The sequence below is a fragment of the Pygocentrus nattereri genome, chromosome 17 (assembly GCF_015220715.1).
Source record: "Pygocentrus nattereri isolate fPygNat1 chromosome 17, fPygNat1.pri, whole genome shotgun sequence".
Lineage (NCBI taxonomy): Eukaryota > Metazoa > Chordata > Actinopteri > Characiformes > Serrasalmidae > Pygocentrus > Pygocentrus nattereri.
Window position 1 is genome coordinate 36901158 of NC_051227.1, and position 22673 is coordinate 36923830.

A 22673-nucleotide genomic window follows, 5' to 3' on the forward strand; every position below is an offset into this window, starting at 1 on the left:
AATAGATGAATGAAGGTCTCTGACGTACGCACAGTACCGCGTATGTTTTAGAATTTCACCCCGTTTAGTGGCTTGGCCCTAACCTTAAAGCCTGCACAAGTTTCTACAGAGTTGAACACTTAAATTAGGACACAACCCACAAAGGCATGTCACCATGTTCACCCCTAAAAGAGAGTCATGTTCATGGCTTGGCAAAACGGCTACAAATTCTTCCACCACTTGAGTGATGCAGACAATAGAGTACACCGCCATCCTCCTCAGGCTGGTGCGCATACCTTCTCGGACCTCGTAGACTCGCTGGACCCAGTTGTTCCGGCCCACAGCTCTCCACTCAGTACGGTACTTGAGTACAGGAACTCCTCCCGAAGCCTCAGGCTCATCGAATATCAGCTGAGCCGTGCTGGAGTAGGGCTCCACCTGAGTGATGACAGGTGCTGAGGGCACATCTAGGGGCCGGGAGAAAACATCACAAGCCATCAAAACGAGGCTGCAATAAAGCAGTTACTTTTTCCAATGACGATGCATGTAGATTTGATTAGACTTTCTCTGACTAGAGAGCAACATATTAATCTCCATAATAAATAGAATGGCTGCTGAAAGCATGCAAGCACAACCAGTGATAGGGGAAGACGGGGTTTGTTGTCACACTTTCACCTCCCGGTTTTCTTATCTCAGAAACCAAATGACAGATATCAACCAAATCTAACTGTAATGAAAAGGCAGGGTGTCCCGCACAGAATGGGAATGCATTATATAGTAAATCCACTGGCATGACGAGATAGTAGGATAATAGATAATTTCAACAGATGATGTGCGCTTATGACGACCATAGCCGGGTTGGATGTCAATCATAATACCTGCCATTGAAGCTAAAATGAATGAACACACCAAAGTTTATTTCTGATCAAAGAGCGCAAAAAAAACCCCAATAAAACATTTTAATCAGCTTGTCTCATTTTTCTCAACATCATCAAATAAAATAGTTGAATTCAAAATATAATTAAAATGTAACTAAAATAGATTTTTTCAATTTTTTAATTTAAAAAGATTAAAATTCAAGGCGGAACTGAGGCACCTCCAAAAGCGCCTGAACTACTGTGAAAAGGGGTTAAAGTCCATTTCACACAAGTGACACAGAAGTCAAGATGGATCAATTAATTCGATTTAAGACCACTGATTGTAATTCATATTTCATATTTCAACAATGGAGAAGGAATTCTGGAAACTCAGTTAAAACCCTGTCCTCCAAAGCTGCCCTAAATTGAGCCTAGCTTCCAGCAATTTATTGCTCTTCACTGATAAGTCATCATTGGAATCAGAGTGGTGGCAGATATGAAGTGTTCTGCCAAATGTGCAGACTTGCTGTGCCCAGTTTTTCTAATGAAGGCACTGAGTCCCCGTCTCCCAGCGCCTGCTACTGCTACTGCTCCACACAACCCACAGAAGAGCATTCCATCTCTCCCTCAAATAAAGAGTCCTGACACTGTATTATCCTGTGGTGGAGTTGGTGACACGTGACCATCATTCCTGTCATGTGTGTGACAACCAAGCCCAGAAGGGCTACTATGCTAAAGGGTGTGCTAATGACCTTCAAACTCGAGGAAAGTATGTCAAACTAAACTGATACTCCACTATTCTGGCCTTTTTATAGTCACTAAGACGATTTCAAAGTGCCTCTCATCAATAACATAAAAATGTCAGTACAGATTTAACTTCTTATAGGCAGAGAGAAGGTTCGGAAATTCCATGACTTCTACTTTAATACTTTAACGGGAACTTGACTGAAAAAATATCTGCATGGTTCAGTCGAACAACAAAAAAGTGATTGAGTGGTTTGATGTGAGATGGTGGCTTGTAGAGTTTTTTACAGCGGTGGTGATGGGAACCAGGGGTCATGATGTCTCCAACACAAATATAGACATTTACCATCCAAAACCACTCCAGAACCTACTTGTCTTCTGAGTAGTAATGCATGAAATTGAAAATTCTTAACCAAAACCAGAAATAAAACTCAGGAAGCTGAAACCAAAAAGCTAAAAGAAAGGTTCTTTGATATATTATTTGCTGTTTTATTTATGCTTTTGATTGAATGCTGTAATGCTGATGTGCTTCAAAGGAGATAATCACCATGTTGATAAAGAGTACACAGACAACTAATTTACTTTTACAGCTTATTAAATAATATTAAATAATAAATGCTGTAAAATTACAAAAATATAATACTTCCTGGTTTCCTAAAGGCATCTATAGCTGTATTCCAGAGTGCGTCTTCTGTAACAGCGGAAAATGCCTTGTTGTTCTAATACGTAATGCATATAGGCTCTGGAGCTCCTGTCCTGCAGACTGAAGCTGCTCCAGCAGGAGGTGAAATTAGCACGTATGTAGAGAAGAAACAGTCATATATATAGAGATAGATAGATCTAACAAACCATTTCCATTTAAAATGTTCATTAAATTAGTTAATGCTTAAAAACACAAAAAAAGGTCAGAATGGTCTAAAACGCAGTCACAGAGGACAATGTTTGTGTATTTCACTCTTAATCTGGTGCTACTTAAACTGCTTGAAGGCATCTGTGCTGAGCAGTGCAGGAGACACTTTTAATTACTATCTCTCTTTTTTTATTACCGCTAAAACTCTTTATTAAGCTTTACATTGTGTCACTTTGTTGTAGACCTATGGAAAAAGTGGTAAATCTTAAGAAATAGCTTTTCTTCTAGGGATTACTTGGCTTTATAATGCCCTGCACATATCTCTCTGTCATGAACGTGTTTCATGGAACGGATCTTCTCATAACTTCTCATAACCTAGTCTCAGATGACTAGGCAGAGTGTTTGGGATTATTTTACATGGAAAACTTTCTGTGAAGTAGTGTTGAAAGGCATTAAAGTCTTCAGATATCTGGTTCCTATCACAACTCTGAACAACGGAGTCGATAAGCTCCTCTAGATGGCGTAGTTCACATCAAACCCAATGATTTTGTTTACGTCTTAACCATTTAATTATACCATTTCCCCAATAACATTTCAGTATCAATATTTCTAGACAACTGGTAACAGTGCTGTGACAACCTACCCAGTGTTCCCCTATGTTCAAAAACACAAGCTGCATTACAGAAGATTAAACAGTTTGCAGACACTTAAACTTGCGAAGAAGTCAGTGAAGTATGTGTCAAGGTCGAGCCACAGAGAGCAGACGGACCGGCCTGAATGAGGATGAACTCTTTGGACTCGGTCCCAATCTCGTTGGAGGCGGTGCAGTTGTAGCTGCCAAAGTCGTTCTGGGAGTCCGGGTTAACCTGCGGCGGATGGAGAGCGCATGCATTAACCTTAGGGATCCTCCTCAGCTGCTGCTCTTGTTGTTCCATTAGCAGATTCTCTGTTTACCCCACACCATGTGCTTCCCCTGCTCAATTATTGATCAGCGACAGAGCCTGAAACACAGTCTGGGGGCAACACAATGCACTCCCTGATCTGTGTAAGTATTAAATGTTCATGCACTGAGGAAACAGCTAGCGGAAGTGGGAGAGGGCTTTTACCTCCAGGTAGCTGGCAGAGGGAGTGTTATAGATTTTGATGTTGGAGGTGTTGGCGTTGGGCAGCTGGAGTCCATCTCGCAGCCACACAATAGACACTTCACTGGGATGCGCCAAGATCTCGCAGCTGATGTTGGCCGGGTTTCCCTCCCATGTGTAGACCGTCACTGAGCCCTCGATTTTGGGGGCATCTGGCGTGAAAGGAAAAATAAGACGAAAAACATATCAGATGACCTTCTTTTGGATCCACCCCAGACTGTAATTAACACTATCGATTATATTAGTAATTATAAGAGTAATGCACTGAGCATTTTGACGATGGAGTAACCTAAACATGTGAAATAAACATTTAACAAAACATGCACAGCATCTAGACTATTCACAAACCCTGGAAAAAGATGAGCTAGGAAACCTTTCAAAGACTTCAATAGGGCTGTTAAAAATGACCTGATAAACAATTGAATAAAACCTGTGATGAATAAGTTTAATGATTAGTTTGCGATTTGAAAACATGGACATAAACATGACATCTGTAGATCTGTAGATTATGAGGCTGTGGTCAGCAGTCTGAATATTCTTCAAAATGGGGAGCTATTAGCACAACTGCTTTTGGTTCATAGTGCTAAAAAGTGATCAGACATGCTGAACAGCAAAAAAAAAAAATGTTGACAAAGTGACCAGTTCAGTTAACTCAGAATTTTAGGGCAGCCTAGTAACTAATGATGTTAATTTTTTTTTTTTGCAGTACATTTATCAGATACAGAGAATGATGAGTCTTCTCACCTAGACAGCATTAAGGTCAAAATGTAAATCCTTTAAAATCTTTTTTTATAAGTTTTTTTTTTAATAATAACTTTTCATAGTAGTTTTAGCTGGTTTACTCAACACAGCTAAACACAGAGTTCATGTTCGTGATCAAGAGTGAAACCACTTCAGTAGGCATAAATCTTATAAGTACTGACAACTTGGTAAGTTACTTTCACTATTTGATATCTATTTATCAATTTATAGGGACATGTCATAGCACGGTGGCGTGGTGGGTAGTGCTGTCGCCTCACAGCAAGGAGGGCCTGGGATCCTCTCTGTGTGGAGTTTGCATGTTCTCCCCGTGTCTGCGTGGGTTTCCTCCGGGTTCTCCGGTTTCCTCCCACAGTACAAAGACATGCAGTCAGGCCAATTGGTCGTGCTAAATTGCCCCTGGGTGTGACTGTCTGTGTCTGTCTGTCTGCCCTGTGATGGACTGGCGACCTGTCCAGGGTGTATCCTGTCTTCCGCCCGAGGACTGCTGGGATAGGCTCTAGCACCCCCCCGCAACCCTCATGGAGAAGTGGCTTAGAAAATGGATGGAAGGATGGAAATCTGTTAACTCGCCCGTTATGTGTTTTCCACTTTGTCTCTCAGCCGCGCCACCCAAACAAATGAGTGAGAATCTCTTGAGTTCAAAGGAATAGGCAGACTGGCAAAACCATAACAAACAAAGCTTTGCACTGCGTTTATCACTAGGAAATGATGTTTAACATTGTTAGTTGTAGTCAGTTTGTTTCATATCCCTGTCATATCTTTATTATGTGTTTCCGGCATTGGTTACCAGTGGCAAACCATGATTTATAAGAATTAGGCCTTCATCTTGGGGCAAAATGAAAAATCCTAATTTCTTATAGCACCTCTATGGGATTCTAGTAGTATGTCAGTGTTAAGCTAACTGCGATTTACATGAACATTTTTTGTTAATTCTAGATTAAACGTGAACATTTGAAGCATATAACAGATAAACTACGTTACGCTTCTAGCAGTTACAATACCATATATTTTAACTTATATGTTGCAGTTTTTAGTGTCACTTTTAATAAAGAGCCCAGACAGAGCTGTTTTTTCATTTCTGACAAACAGCTATAGACAAATGTCTAGAACGTGCATGCAGTTAGTCATGTATCTAGAGCTTCTAGAACGACAGGAGTGACTTTTCTTTAACAAAATAGTTCCTACGCATTAGAAATCCAAGCATGATTGGCTGATTTCACTGTCACAGTTAGGAAGTCGTGTTAGTGGTTAATCTAACATGTTAGGCTTTCTGTTCCAAGTTTCTGCTTTAAGCTTTTAACTTTATTTCCCCCAAATAAATAAATAAATAAATAAATCATATTGTCATGACACAACAAACACGATTATTCTATGAAACAAAAATAAACTGAAAATGACAGGCATTCACTTTATATCTCACAGAAATCATTAGGCCTGTTTTGTTCTAAAGCAAAACAATGTTTTTTAAATAGTGATCAAAAGGATCCAAGTAGGAAAAGTGTCAGGATTTCACAAGAGTGTGCTATAATTCTGCTGGGGTCTTAAAAAAACTGATAACTTGTTTTATCAGAAAATGGATAGTGATGGCCCTAGACTTCATAAATGAAAGCAAACTAATCAAGACGGTTAATTTACTTTTTTTTTATTTTTATTGAGATTTACTGAGTGTATGTACTACAGCGCTAACCCATAAAAAGCCATGGAAGCTGTAATTGTTGGGATTCAATGTTTATAAGCTTAAAAGCAGATTCTTAAGTGAAAGTAAGTGGTAGGTAGCGCACACAGGGACAGCGAGCTGCTGAACATGTCTGGTCGCTCTCTTACATGGAAGCCAATCACGCTCGGGTGAGTCTCCATTTCTAAAGACTCTCTGCTCCTCTTCCAGAGCGGCATGCGGAGGCTGGGGGGAAAGCAGCATGGCACGCGTTCTTTTTCAGCGTGTCCTATTTGCACATAATGTGTGGCTCAATCCACACTTGTTATCTGCAACTAGAACACACTGCCATTCTCCCTCCTGCCCTTACGACACTGCCACTGGGTCTCACGTTCTAGATGCTATCAGCGGCACCCTGTTAACACAAGCTGAGACGTCAAAAAAAGCCGCAAACAAAGTCGTTGGCAGATTTTTGCCCAGCATGTGCTCCGATTAGCATAAAAACAAAAACAACAACATGCACAGTGGGGAAATCAATCAGTGTTTGCACACATTTGAGTTAACTCTTTAAGTAGGGTCTGTGGCCCTGCTAGCACTGCCTTGGAATCGACAGCCCTGACACTAAACACATAAGGTCATTAAAATAGTGCTCGGACCTAAAATATTTAACATACTACGAGAAAATAACTACGGCTTTTTGCTCCCCTTATATTTCCAGATAAGACTGCATTACGTTTTAAATCCGGATAAGGTTTAGATGATTAAACATCAGTCAGTCAGCATGAAATCTCACAGCTAATATCGCTCTACACTCAGAAAGGCCAAAGGAAGTCATTGTTCCTCCTTGCCAGCAGGGCTGTTTCTGATGTACCTCGACTGCTGTATCGATCCAGAACATACGACCTGGGCAGTCGACTGATATTACATGTCAAGTCAGATGAAATCGGGAATGCTCAGGGTGATCAAACTGACATCTTAGAGGTAGGGAGGCTGAGATCAGGCTTTTTAGGACCAGTACTTCTCACTCCATCCCATTAAAGTCAAATACAGTTATTGTTTTCTGAACAGATGTTTGATGGGCTATTAAATTGGAAGGCTGCAGTCTACTTCAACAAAAAAACTAAGGAAAAACTGAGCCTAATTTGGCTCCTGAGCTGACAAGCCTGTGGTTTACTACACAGCAAAAGCAGAATCTTCTTTACGTGTCACTGTTTACAGTTCAGAAAAACTTGGCTTTCTACCAGCTGGAGCCCTTTTACATTTACCTTTACAGCATTTGGCTGACGCTCTAATCCAGAGCGACTTACAATTTGATCATTTTACACAGGAAGGCCAAGGTGGTGTTAGGAGTCTTGCCCAAGGACTCTTATTGGTATAGTGTAGGGTGTTCACCCAGGTGGGGGATTGAACCCCAGTCTACAGCATAGAAGGCAGAGGTGTTAACCACTACACCAACCAACCATAACAGCAGGTCTTTCTGTGCACATCTTGCAAAAGGTTTTAAATATCTATAGACAAAATGGTCAAATTTGCTACACTGATGAGGTTATGCTCATGTGTTCTGGCATTGCTGAAAATTTGACTTCTAAATTCGAACATGTAAAACTGGCATTTGAGATTTAAGAGGCCAATTTAGAAACTGCAGATCGAATTATTTCAAACTTCAAACGAAAATCTCTCCATTTCGATCGGAGCATTTTAACCATGTTTGACATCCAAATACTATAATATAGTAATATATAAATAATAAAATAACATTTTTACACAAACGGTATTCAAACATTTCAATGACAAAATGTTTCGGGAAACATTTTAGTGCTACATAAACATTCATAAAAGCTTATTCCAGTAAGCATCACCTGTCAAACAGTCTGCTTTTCTCCACCTTGAGGGAAAAAATGATGATGTAGCTTAGCAAATATCACAGTGATGTATTGCTGATGATGTGACAGCTTAAATCTTATAAATCTTAAAGCTACAGAAAACAGTCACCTTTGTCCACCCAACCGGACATAGCAAGCTACACTACACTACACTACACTACCAAAAGTATCTAGACACCCATTCAAATGAGTGAATTCATCTGCTTCAAGGAGCAACGACTGCTAACACAGTAGTTCAATTATGCACATACAGCTTGTATAGGCTCCATATAAAAGTACTGCCAATGGAATGGGATGCTCTGGAGTAAAGCCTATAGTCACCAGTGCTAAACATCAAATATGGGTGTGTAGAGCCCCCATCATTAGGCTGAGGAGCAGTGGATGGATGATCTATAGGGATGGAGATCTATTCAAGACCTTTGTGATGAGTTGGAATGTCGTTTGTGGTCCAAAACTAATCATCCAACATCAGTTCTTGACCTCGCTCATTTTCGCTCTTGTTGCTGAATGCTGTTGAACTCTAACAGCAACGTTCCAGCATCAAATGTAAAACCTTCCCAAAAAAAGAATGATTATATTATACTGCAGGAAAGGGGGACAAACTCCCTGTTCATTCTATGAATAAGGATAAGTACAGAGCTTTGGACACAGTGTATATTATCAGCTGCGCGCATTTTGACGTCATTTGCAACCTTTACGACAGATAAAGCCCGTTGGAACAAGAGTTTATAAATGTATATGTAGGCCTTTGTTAGTTGTGACGGCGAGGTTATGCAGGTGTCATGTGTCATGAAGACTGCCCTGCAGTTAAGTAGGTTTTATTCTTAAAAACATCAATCAACACACTGAAGGTTCAGCATTCATTACCTGTTTTCAACTAGCATAAGATGTCATGCAAGATCAGGCATAACATTATGACCACCTCCTTGTTTCTACGCTCTTATTTACTGCAGCACTGCTGTGTCTGATCCCCTCAGACAAGCCCAACACACACTAACACGTGTCAGTGTTACTGCAGTGCTGAGAAGGATCCACCACCCAAATAGCACCTGCTCTGTGAGGGTCCATGGGGGTCCTGGCCACTGAAGAACAGGGTAACAAAGTATCAGAGAAACAGATGGACTACAGTCTGTAAATGTAGAACTACAGAGTGCAGCTATACGGTCAGTGGAGCTGATAAAGTGGACAATGAGCGTAGAAACGAGGAGGTGGTCATGATGTCATGCCTGATCGGTGTATCCTTCTGTTTTAGGCACATGTGAATTAACATACCAGTTGCCCTACTGAACAATGACTCGGAGCTTACAGCTGGGCAAATTTGCCATCTTTGTGTTTGAAATACATCCATACAACGTCACTTAGACATGATAGTTTTCCTTACACGACCCATATCATGGAAACCTGAATATTCTCGCATTTTGGAAATAAGAATTTAAAGTAGCATGTAAGGAAGACATACCATTCACTCCCCTGTCCATATATAGAAACCAAGATGCAAAATCGACTCACTGATTGTTTGTGGTATATAAAACCGCACAAATGTTACAAGTGGATCTCAAGAACAGAAAATAAAATGCAATAAAAATGTAGATTACGGGCTGCTTGAAGTGCGACTATGACAGCTGCTTGCGCTCCAGAATGCCGATACGCTCTGTAGTTTGACGTCGTACACTCTTTTTAAAATTTCAATTCCTTATTCCAGGGAAACAAACTGTAACCCTGAAGATCTACTGGTCTGCACAGTTTAGTTCCACCCCTACCACCGTTAATGGCCTGCTGATGAAAGGCCTTCAGGAGTGTCTGATTATTACAGCCAGGTGCACCCCTGCCTTTCTCGAATACCCACAGTAAACGCGCACTAAGATGAGTTCAGATACCTGTACTGAACTAACAACGGTTAACAAATGAACTGTTCAGATCTGATTAGACGTTTTGAAACTCAGGTTTTGCACATCACCCGATGTCACAGGCTAATTGGGTCAAACTGCAGGCCTTAAACCAACGAATTATTCAGACCTCAGACATTTATACGGATTGCACTATGATCTATCTAAGCCCAAGGCATTAATTGAGATAATAGTAACTTAAATACATATAAAATAATAATAATAAAGTGAAAATAACCCCTAAATTTGATCTTAACACGTACTTTTGTGGTTTTTCAATGTTTAAGATTTCTGATATATTTTAGGTGAAGCTGGAAGATTCAGATGTCTCATGAGTTTTAGAAGTAAAAAACAAAAACAAAGCAAAACAACAATAAAAAAAACAAAAACAGCCAACATTTTTGTGACACTACCAACACAAAGACTTTTAGTCCATAGGCGGAGACTTATTTTAGCCACCGCTACATTTTAGAGCAGAAAGTTGCACTGCATCCTTCACTCATGGCTACTCGGTGAACAATTAGATTCCATCCAGTTTTAAACCAAACGTGTTAGGAAAACAGTTTTAAATGTAATATATTAATAACTTTTATATATGTCATTTAAAAGTCTCTAATTTTGTTTTGAACTCTAACCTTGAATGAACTCAGTTCAATGATCCATATATGTGATGTGACCTGACAGCAAAATACGTTCAAGTACACCTCTGGGTATAATACACTTACGTAAACTTCAAATACCTTCAAATACTCAATGTGTGTGACAAAATACTGGTTTCTAGTTTACACAATCTTCTTCGTGGCAGCTTTGAAAGGTTTTCTGCAGTGATCTGACTATTCAAATGGTCATGTAAACACCATACTCTGATCAAGAAATCCGATCAAGAGCTGGATTTTAGCTCTGTAATTCCGTAAGACTCTCAGTGCATGTATACTCTTATTCGGAGTTCCCAGTCTGCACATGAGCGAAAAAAAGGAAAGAAGAAAGCAGCGTTGCCACGAAACACAGCAACACACTTCTGGAGCGACTGAAGCCAAATACATGCCTGACGAATTGAGGGACTTAAATATTCTTCAGCTTCTAGATAATGAATGTTCATTTTTTCAGGTAAAGTGGCACAATGTTTTTTTTTTAAAGCCATGGCATGAAGTTTGAGTTTTACGTAATGTTTATGTCACATCGTCTTTGTGAGTTTATCGGCTGGTTGCAAAGCAGAAATGCGACCTGCATGATTATCTGATCTGATGACCCAAGTGCGTATAAACGCGTTGATCGGCCAGCAGACAAAATGTGATTTTCTGCAGTTATCAAAATTAATAAGTGCATGTAAATGCATTCATTGTCTAAAAAGTGTACCAGTCTTATCGGCTTCAAAAAAGCAGGTTAACACTCATCAGCGCGGTGCGGCACTACTTTGTCCGTTCCAACTGGTCAGAAAAAATAAATATCCTGTGTCATGACAGGCAATTTTGCAAAAAGGTAATATCTCTATAATATATACTACTGTATCCAAATGTTTCATAATCTCTGCTTCACACACAAGCGTTTCAGAAGAATCGAGCAGTTTGAGAATCCACACCCATCTATACGTCTCGGAGATAATAAAACTAAACTAGGCAAACAGGAGCTGATCTTACAGCGCACTTCCAGGTACATATGCTGAGAGCTCTCGCCGACGGCGTTGCGGGCCGTGCAGAGGTACTGTCCTGCGTCTGTGTACTGGGCATATTTCAGGGTGAGGGAGGACACACGAGCATCGCTGCGCACCACCACTATGCCATCTGCACTCTGGAAAGAAACACAAAGACAGACTGGTTAAAATTAACATCCCTGTAGGCCCACCGAGCTGACATCACTGTACAAATTTTCTGACCGGCATAATCATATCCGCTATGTAGGCATTATGCAGTAGCCTGTCAGCATCTACACACCTAAATATTTCAGAACATCTCAGCAAGTTTGGTAGGTTGTAGACTGGCAACTTGAGTCACTTTATTACTTAAAAAAGGCCCCACGCATTCAGCCACCCTGGAGACGGTGACAATAGCAAAGACAAAAGTAGTATTTGACAGGGTGTTAGAGGCAGATATAAATAACACTCTTTCATGCGCTGGGGCTATGGGTGGGGAGAAGATGTGAGGTGGACCCATCAATAATGCAGAGCGTGAGTCAGGGAAGCCATTTCTAAAGTGCACGATTATTTCATCATATGCTACGTCATGTGAACTCAGCAGGTCCAAGGCACTTACGGCTCCCTCGCTCCAGCGCATGCCACGAGCTTGTACTCGCCACCTAACGCCACATTGGTGGTTTACTCTAAGCTTGCACTTCCACTTGACCTTGTGAATCTGAACAAGATGAAGCCACTGTTTAAAACCTTTTGACTCTAATATGCTCTGAAAGTGAATGGTCATTTAATAGCTGTGCTGTGCGCAGACTTTAAGGCTTTATGACTGTCACAGAAAAAGTCAAGATCTACCCGCATACTGACAGGGAAGTGGATAAAAGGGAAGAAAAAGGAGATTTGTTACAGCTATTTACACATTGCCCGTCCAAGAGTGAAGAGCTCTAGTCAAACACATCTATTTTCAAGGAAGTGCCACCTCAACGGTTTGAGAGGTTTTTTTAGACTACATGGCACAAACCGCTGTCAGTCTCCCATGTTTAGTCCAACACACAAAAACCCAAGACTGTAAAGATTACGCAAACATGCAAAAATTTGGCGGACTTCATAGAACACTATGCACCAAGTTAATTAGGTATTTAATTAGGTACATCTATGTTGTAACCATGCTTACTGGCCATTTTATCAGAAACACACAAGTGTAAACAGATATTAAAACTGCACAGGCTACGAGGCCAATGAAATGTTATAATAGAAATTAATTTATTCTATATACATTATTAAGTGATACTTTATTAGACCCACCTCCGCATTTAACCCATCCATGAAGTGAAACACCACATACACACTAGTGAATACACACACACTAGAAGGCAGTGAGCACATTTGCCCGGAGTGGTGGGCAGCCCTATCCACGGGAGCAACTGGGGGTTAGGTGTCTTGCTCAAGGACACCTCAGTCACGGACTGTCGGTGCTGGGGATCGAACCGGCAACCTTCCGGTCACAGGGCCAGTTCCCTAACCTCCAGCCCACGACTATTATACGTGCATTTACAATATAAAAGCATTCCTCTGTGCCAAAAAACAGTTAGGCATTCATTTTGATTAGATTTTTGATGTTCCTGCTGTGATGACCATGGCAGTCCTCCTTTCCCCTTGAACCAATTTAAGTTATGCTGTTAGATACTGTTTATCTTCCACAGTGATAGCTGCTGAGTGCAATGGCTTAAGACCTTATTTCATGTAAGACCTTACATTACCACATGTCAGCCAAGAGAACAGCATTTATGACACCAGGCAGACTAGCTCAGCAGGGGGGACCACCACCGCCACCAATAACAAACTCAAAGTCCTGTGTCTGACCAAACAGCTGAATGGAAAAAAGGCACCAAGGCCAGTGTCTGCTCTGGCCACAGGCTCTATGTTTTACGTGGCCAAAATGTGAATGCTGTGGCCGGCAGGACAACAATGGGCATGTCTACCACTGGAATCACCTAACATATAGATTCCTTTTGTAGGTTTACAATTACTGACTCCATCCTCTCATCCTCTCTTCAGACTCTAGCCCATCTATCAACGAAAAGGGATGGTGGAGCACAGCAGTGATACTAACACGGTACCATCATACTAGCGCGTTACACTGTGGCTCTGCTGTGATTTGCAAACACCTCAGGGTCACTACAAGGTTGCTCACCGACCCAAGCCATCCAGCCAATGGCAGTAATGAAAGGCTAGAGACTTCCTAACGCTATCTGTGTCTTAATGAACTGTCGCCTCTAAATGTACACCTGAAACAAATTAACCTATTACATTCACTACAAGGACTGCCAACTAGGTGTTTCAAAAGAAGTCAAATGAATTGAGTACCTAAGCTAGTTTTTCTCTCTATTACAGACATGTATGCCAGACACGGTGCTGCTGGGCTTTGAATGATTTCAGAGCGAGCGGCATGTCTGGACTCTTCATTATGTTGCTGTTGTCTCTGGACTGAGTCACACTTGCATAATGCACAGCCCCCTTTCATCCAGACATCAACAGCACCCCTCGTCTAAGCTGACCGGGCTAATTCAATCGCTCCCCTAATGGGTGCATTGAGCACTGGCCAGCCGACTTCCTGCTGCTCCCCAGAGGCCTCTCCCATGGCTGTGGTCAGATGGCCGGCCAGTGAACCCTGGCCCCCAGGACAACACGTGCTCACTGGACACCCACTATAGCACCACTGGAACAGCAGACACAGGCCAGGCCACACAAGCTATGCAACACAGCCCAGGTATTCAGCCGAGTATATCTTCAATTCTTCTCAGAGATAAAGGTCCTGTTATTCATTTGCAATGTGAGAACATTGGCACATTAATGTTTCATGGCCATAGTTTTCAGCAGAGGAGCTGGTTTAATAATGCAGACTGAGCACTAGCTATTGCAGATGCTGCTGGTTGTTTCCACAAATACCCAGCTTTGTCTGAAGAAGCATTCTAGAAAACACAACACAAAGAGACAACCACAACAAAGGCTTTTTAATATACTCAGGTGGAAAAAAAAACATCTAATTACTATAGAAATCAATGAGTCATAGAGAATCTGACTGGATAAGATGGTCTGCGGAGTCTGAGCACGCAACTAAAAATAAGCACTTACAAACTGTGTCACCCAGTTGTGAGAGAAACAAAGAAACTGTTTATTTCATTCGCAATCTTGGTGAGAAAATAAGTTCAAACACTATATATAGTACTGTGTACAAGGCAGACATCACCCTTCACTTCTTTATCCTCCTTTCAAAAGTGGCACTAAGTACAAATCAAGCATTTTTAGCATCAGGAAAGATATATGTGGGACGGAATAACACAGAAGTCTCAACAACTGAGTAGAATTTCAAAGGTTTTAGTATTTGTCCGCATTTCGAGCTTTCATTTTTTGCGAGATTTCAGAAAATCCGCACACCTCCACGCTCCCAAGCACAATCCCGAATCCCTTTTTACCCCTACCCCTTGTTTTTGAGTTTCACCCTAAGATATTAACCACTACCCCTTGTAACTCAGTTCCAAGAGGCAGTGGGTGGCATCTTGCCCAACAAAATGGGACCACCAAATTAAAAATAAAAACGCCGCTTCATTATCAGGCTACTAGCAGTGCTCTGTAGGCGACCCGGCCTGTCTTCAGTGATAGCAGAGGGGGGTAAAGTTCGGCGACCTCGCTGCTGGGCTTTAGCTACATTTAGGGCATCATGCTGCCTTCAAAGAGAGGATATAAGACAATTATTTATTATCGCCCACTGCTAGATCTTTGGTGATACGAAGCTGAAGTTAGCTATTCACCAGCTTCCTGTTCAAATTTTCCCGTTCCACCTTAATTAGTGCAGCAGTTACATTCTGATCATTTGGAGATTTTCTTCTGTTTTTGTCTATTTTCTTTTCTCAGTAACTGTTTCTTGACAGAGAAGATCCCAGAGAGATCATCTCACAGTGGACCATAGATACAAAGAGATGTATATGAGTATATATGTATATATATATATGATTTTATATATATATATATATATATATATATATATATATATATATATATATATATATATATATATATACCTTAAAGAAGCCAGCTTTAAGTACTGTTTACCTGGCAGGGACAGATTTGGTGGTCTACCAGGTCTTGCACAGTTGTTAAGTGTCCTATTTTCCTCTATATTCTCAATAATTGTTTCCAATACCAGTTTTTTCACTCATTTTCATTTGACTTTCCCCTTCCTTACGCAAGCGGATTATCTCGTATTTAATCTCCTCAGAAACACCCTGAAAAATAAATGACTTGTACTTAATGGCCATTTTGACAGGAAAGTAAATATGTGGGTGTGTTTCACACAGTAATGCAGCCTTAGTTCACTTGTGCATGATCTTTAATTCACTAAAGAACTATCAATCTTCTTGTTGTGCCAAACATGAGAGAAAAGAAAGAAAGGTTGGATGTAGACTCCGTGCCTAGTCTATGTTTATGGAGACGTGGGTATTAAGGCTATACCTTGTGCTGTTCGGGCCGCGTCCAAGAGGCCTGCGGAGAACAGAGACAGAACACAACAAAAACAGGCAAAGCCAGCCTTTAGAACGGATCCTCATTCATTGTTAGGACATGAAAAACATAGCAAAATACACAACTTTTCACTGGCAATGTACATTTTACCTGCGCTAGTCCAGTAAAACGTGCACATGATAAAACAATGCATGCGCTCCAAAAACAAACATATTAAGGAAAACATTAAGCAAAACAAACTAAAGTCTTTACGTTTTTATCTGGCGTGTTTAACATTAGCAACTCTAGCCTAGGAACACCAGATGCCTATAGGCTGCATGTGATCCTTTAAAATCATACTTGCGTTAAACAGGCATGCATGTAAACATTGTACAACAGGGTTTAAATGAATGGAGTTTGATGAAGAGCAGATGTTAAGAGACGACAGCAAGGTGACACAAATGAAAACGAACACTCAAGCAAAGCTGCAGTTCAGCAACTGCCTTTTCAGTGGTCTGCGCTTCATGAGAGAATGTAGTTCTATGTCTGGAGACATGGAGTCAAACTGAACTGCACAGAAAAAAAGAAAAAAAAACCCCAAGGCAGATATTCGACAGAACTTGACATTCTGCAAGACCATCAGAAAGAAAAAAAAAAAAACACCCCAAAGCGAGCTTGTTATGATGACGCTACTCTTGCGGCTTTCATCCTGCTAACTACCTCCCAGGAGGGCTGAGAGCGGTGTGCAGCATTCAGTGCTCAGTATCACGCAAGCCATTTAATGCTACTAATTAAAGTTAATTCTTCAATACGCCCGATGCATCTCTCTCGAACCTAGGTGAACAATCGGTTAACTGCCGTTTTGAAGATTGATGGAACAGGAAAAGCATCCTTAGTATAACACAATGCATGCACCGCGCACAGTACAAGGTGAGCAGGCTAATGTAATCAGCTCCCCGATGCAGATGCCTTGCAAACCCACTGATTCACCAGACATTCAAATTCAGACAATAGCACTCAAATCAAAGATCAAGCACTAACAGCTGAATATAAATGCAACATGTCTGCCTGTCAGGGGGTCCGTGTCTGCACATATGGCAGTAGTACAGTATTTATGTGGAGTTTGAAGGGGGGTGGAAGAGTGGGAGTTCTTCAATAATGCACACACAAGATCTGAATTAACTGCATGAACAGACAGCACTGTCAGGGCATCACGAGGACGTCTCCAAATGAGCATGAAATATGAAATCATCACCACAAGCTCACATACACAAAGGAAATTAGATTTACAAGGGTAAGAAAGAAAAGCAAGCGTATTTGGAAAGAGTGCATGCAAATGTAAATTAGGGCTCCGTAATACAGACAAAACACAGTATTGTGAATACACAGATACATACGGCAATTAGGGCTGTCACTGTTGCTCATTTGACTAGTAATAACAGTTATTTCGTCAGTTTATTGAGTAATCCGGGTTTTTCAAAGGCCAAATGAAAACGTATAAGTGAATAAACCATGCATAGACCTTCAAAGCTTTAAAAGGATAAACAAAGAAGTCTTCAAAATATTGAATTCAATTTAAAAAACGTACATAAACAGTGAATTTTTGAGTGAATTTTCAATAAGAAAATGTGAATAAACTGTAAATTAGAGCGTTTATGTAAATTAGCTTCTGTCTAATGTTACACAAACAAGAGAACCATGAAATGCCAGCACTACACTTCACCAGAGGATAGTGTAGAACCTGAGTCTTATACTTTGTTCGGGATTTCTTATCCTCCACAGAAGAAAGCAAAGACGACTGCAGCCAGCTAAAGGCACTGCACACCGGATGAGCAGCACCGCAATGTGCCACCTAGTAGACAGTACAAAGTGCAGCTATAGCACATAGGACGAGTCATTGACAAGTGCCAATAAACAATATCAAGCTCATTTTACACTCAAGTAAAGATTTAATGGGATTAAACTTTTAAAGTCATTTTGTGGATTTATCACACAAGATGTCAGGTAACTTGTGACAAACTCGTTAGTAATGTTGGCTATTATGAGAACAATTAGCAACTGTCAGTTTATCTTGAAGACTTCAGACTAGTGTAAATTCCAATTATAATTCTGGGATTAATACAGTACAATAATAAGAGGGATGCTTCTTAAAACCACAATGCTGCATGTTGGTGTGCAGAGCCTGAAGCCTCAAGAGCCTGCAGACTATATTTTTCCTAAGACTGATCTATTTAAATGACTTCTGTTCTGACTGTCTGTCCTGTATTGTGCCTCAATAAAAAGCACTCAGAACTAAAACACTCCTTATAAAGTAAAGTGGACTAAATAAATGTCATATACTTCCCTTTTTTTGTGATCACCAATACAGTTTTCTATACATGGACCGTATGCTATGCTTTGAAAGTTGAACAATGTTCATAAACTGTTTTTTCATCAAACTTTTGTATTCAAAAAAAGTGAGGAAACCTTTTGTTCCATGATATAGACCCTGTAAACAATGTTTTCTAGTCATTTAAACTAGTCGTTAATCATTACAAGAAGGTACATTTTTCAACCGAGTATTCATGTGGGGTTGGTTAGTGTAGTGGTTAACACCTCTGCCTTCTACACTGTAGACTGGGGTTCAATCCCCCACCTGGGCAAACACCCTACACTAAACCAATAAGAGTCCTTGGGCAAGACTCCTAACACCACCTTCGCCTACTTGTGTAAAATGATCAAATTGTAAGTCGCTCTGGATAAGAGCGTCAGCCAAATGCCGTAAATGTAAATGTCTTGGCGGCTCTAATTGCGATTAAGATATGCTTCCCAGTACTTTAAAAACTCTTGGAGAAAAAGCCTGGCCTGCGTTATTGTGCCCAATTTTTTTATTTATTAATTTTTTTGGGTGGTGTGAATTCCTGGATTCACCAAGACACAAAACCTCGTCTGAAACATCGGAGACTGGTCAGAACACTCAATAAAATTCTACCCTTACCAGACTGCATATTTCAGTATTGCAAAAGCCAAAAGCAATTTACCAATGAATCATGTCTTGTGCAGCCCTAATAATAAAACCAATCAGCTTGGGTGGGAAATTCTTTCATGCTTTTATAGTACAGTGGTGGCTGCTTTTGTGGTTGCTGGAAAGTCTCACAGAGCAGTCCAGTCATAGATGTCAAAAATGCTAATAAAACTGGATCAATATCTCCATTTCATCAGACAGGCCACAGTAAGGAAATGCTGTTTTCTCTCCTCCAGGCTCTGGCTTTAGAGAACAGGCTAGCTTTCAGTGCTGGGTCACTGGTGCAAGTGGACAGGCCAATCCAAAAGGGCGTTACCAGAGGACACAGATCCAAATGCGCATTGTGTCGGATGAAAACAAGGGCTGTTCTATACCCCAGCCGCTTACTAGAGAAGACAGCTGTTTTACAAAAGAAAAAAAGAAGCAAGCTTCTGGAACTGCAGCACTCTTGAGCTACTGAAATATCATTTCAGCATGCCTCACTCTTTTTTGAACCTCTCTCTCTCTCTGGCTTGATAGTTGGTTCATTTTTAATGCAGTGTGCCTTTCTTTACGAAGCTAATCTGTTTTACAGGTGAGTCATGGAAAAGCTGACTCAGAGCAGCACGACAGGAGACAGAAGAAAAGCCCAAGACAAAGTGCCTGATGGACTGGCCCTTGTTCACAGACCAAATCGCAGCTTTTGTCTTGCAGTATCGTCAGCTTCCGATACCCATTTTCAAGCTTTTATTGCCCCACACGGCTTTACAGCCATCTCATTTGTCTGGCACCTCTGGTTAAGTGGGCCAGAGGTGAAGAAATACAATAGAGTGTAAAAAACTCTCTGTTTATTGGACCAAATGTAACAAATAGGGCTGAGGAGATATAGAGCTAATAGTCTCCTGGAGGGAGAGTCGGCAGCGGTAGAGCAGGAACCGGCAGACATCTGACGGCACGAATTGCTTTTATGCAAAACTCTACATACACAAAGTGCAATTTTTTAAAAAAGCTGTGAACAGGCAAAAGCATGCATCATGCAGAGCTTCCAGAGTCACATTACTGTTCATGAAAGCGTCGCAGACGAGCTGCACAAAGCTACTGGAATCGAGTCAGGTGGAAAAGCCTTCACTTTCCACCACAAAGACTAATGACAAGCTCTTCAACGAGCAAGCCCATTTCAACCAGCCGTGTAGGTGTTGTGCTTAGCATTGAAATCACAGAAGAGTGACACATTCAGAAAAATAATTAGCAGCGATATGGCCACTTGCCTTTTGTAGCTAGCTTCTTTTTTTCCTTTAATTTCTTCTGGATATTTACGTGGCAGATACCAAATCTACCCTAAGCTTGCAGATAAGAATTACTGCTAATTATTTTTTGCGCTCTATGGGCATGAGCAGCTCTGTGAGTCTGCACAGACTGATGAAAATGGTACTAGCCTAAATGACAACCTACTGTTTCAACCAAGGGGAGATGATGAGGGTGGAACATGGGGAAAGGTTCGTAAATGAGAGCAGCCTGAGAAAAGCATGATACAAGCCATGTCATGCTCTTATAGGGACCCTGTGATGATGGCAATCACAACAAGACTTCAAGCGGCACGTTACTCATTCACTTCAAGCTCATTTTGCTCTGGTTTTCGAGTTGCAGCAGTCGAGTTCCATCATCATTTTCCATGTTGGAGACTGCTGCAACGACAAGGCCATTTGAACGTCATGCAAGCTTCTTTTCTATTTTTTTTATTTTTGATTCAGTAATCTCTGATGAGATCGTCGCTTTAGGACAGTGGAAGAAATTGATTTTCAGCAGCAGGCAGTAAATTAGCAGATGTCTTTACTGTCTGATACTTATCTGGATTCTGAGGCCAGATCTGGGATTAACGACACAGATTGGGTGAATTTGGTCAGTTTTCTAGATGTTCGATTTACTATACCTGCCACTCTGATCTCATACCTGATAAATCCTCTTTAGATGCTCCTGCAGACAGAAACAAATCGTATGCATGAAACAGCCAGAGGCAGCTCCAACCTCACTACTGCTACATGCTTCTCTGATTTTAGACAATTTAACCATCACAGCTGAAACAGAAGTACGCTAGCTCTGGGTCCCAGTGAGAATTCAACAAAGACAAAGAGAAGAAAGGGCAGCCGCCTCGCGGCCCCTCTGAGCGCGTGGCTTATCTGCGTACCTGCTCTCCGTCCATGAACATGCGTGTGCCGTAGCTCCACGTGATGGTGGGCGTGGGGTCTCCCGTGGCTTCGCACGTCAACGTGATCTGCTCTTCCATCTCTGTGGTAGTGTGATTCTCCAAATACGTGATTCTGGGTTTGACTGAAAGCACATAATTTCAAGGCAAAGTTGGAGAAATCAGCTTGGTCTTTGCATTCTTGCTGTGTCTAACGTTCCGACTTTCAGAAGTAATTAAAGTGCAAATCTTTCAAGTTTTGAAAAATTCTCACCAAAGACTCTGAGGCTGACTTCTTCTTCAGTTTTCCCAGCTTTGTTTCTGGCAATGCAGGTATAATCTCCCTCATCCAACTTCTTCACATTCATTATAGTCATCTCAGAGCCGTCCTCATTGAAGCTGTACTTATCCCCGCTCTCCAGCAGAACATCGCTCCTGGGAGAACTATCAAACACAATTACACTGAGACACAAAAGCAAAGGCCTTTTTTGCTGGGACAAAACTGCTAACTAAAGAACCTTCTGAGATTTTTACAGTTTTTGTCTCGAAGTTTTACCTGGTGGTTTTATTAAAAATGAAAACAAAGACACTTGATTTCCAGTGACTAGACCGCTTGTGAGGAAAACCAACAAGACGTCCACCGCCTACAACAAAACAGTCCTATTTACTCAATTCTCTTCCAGTTGTTTTTTTCTCTAGTGAGCTCCTTCAAAACCAATCAGTTTCTTGATGATGGCAGTGCACCCTTCATCAAAGGTCAAACAGCTAATAAATACACCACAAACCCTGTCAAAAGACCGGCGGCCAGTTATCTCCCAGCACCCACCCCCCCTTCTTCTACAGAGCTTGCGGGATCAGTGCAGCTTCCCCAGGGAGGCCCGTCTCCTCCACTATCCTCTGAGAGCACAAAAAGAAAGCTTGCATTCCCACAGCGCAGCCAAGAGCCACCAAGAGAAGCCTCGCGCTTTAAAACTACTAATGGGGTACTCTTCTGCTTGCCCTTCTGCCATGTCATCCGTAAATGTTCTTTATTTTATTCAGAGGGCTCCTCTTCCCGCCTTTGATCTCTTAATCCAAAAAAAAATGTGCAGGCCGTGGCGAGAAGTGGCTGGGTGCTGGTTGGAGGAGGTTATGAATAGTTCTCTTTCATCAGGGGAATCACTGGGAGAAGGAAAAGGCTAGGGCCCGTCCAATACATCGACTGAGAAACAATATCGGTCACTGTAGAGGTCCTGTGGATACTGCTTTTGCCGAGAACGCCACCATTTACGCGTGAATATTTCATAGCTACTTTTCTGTTACAGACATTCTCTACTGTAACAGGCAGAACTGATAAATATGAACACAAAACTACACCATTTAGATTTCAATGTGACTAAGTGGAGAAGCTTTTGATTACCAGGTGAAAATGCAGGTGGATCATTTTTTTGAGCTTACAATCTAAAATACAAGTCACATGAAACAACCAGATGTGAAAAGGGTAAACAATTAGTTTAATTACTTTTTATTCTCATGAATTAATTTACTAAGATAAAACGTGTGTTTCTATGAAGAGAAGTGATGAGATATAAAGAAAAAAAGAGCTAATTTAAGAAACCAAACAAACAGCTAAGAAATCTAGAAAGCT

The 22673-nt window shown here is 41.1% G+C and overlaps 1 protein-coding gene across 9 annotated transcripts in view; it reads right to left on the reverse strand.

Annotated features, from left to right (window-relative positions):
* Positions 1-22673, reverse strand: part of ncam1b (neural cell adhesion molecule 1b) — a 112254-nt gene that overhangs the window by 28291 nt on the left and 61290 nt on the right. For 3 of the 9 annotated variants that reach the window (XM_017711073.2, XM_017711074.2, XM_037546705.1), the window contains exons 7-14: positions 21321-21490; positions 21050-21192; positions 20815-20838; positions 15894-15923; positions 11395-11545; positions 3537-3724; positions 3200-3296; positions 276-446 (exon numbers count right to left, since the gene is read on the reverse strand). In XM_017711073.2, coding sequence (XP_017566562.2) covers positions 276-446; positions 3200-3296; positions 3537-3724; positions 11395-11545; positions 15894-15923; positions 20815-20838; positions 21050-21192; positions 21321-21490 — 974 coding nt within the window. The remainder of the gene's footprint in view (positions 1-275; positions 447-3199; positions 3297-3536; positions 3725-11394; positions 11546-15893; positions 15924-20814; positions 20839-21049; positions 21193-21320; positions 21491-22673) is intronic. The other 6 variants (XM_017711081.2, XM_017711084.2, XM_037546706.1 and 3 more) reach the window with 2 other exon arrangements.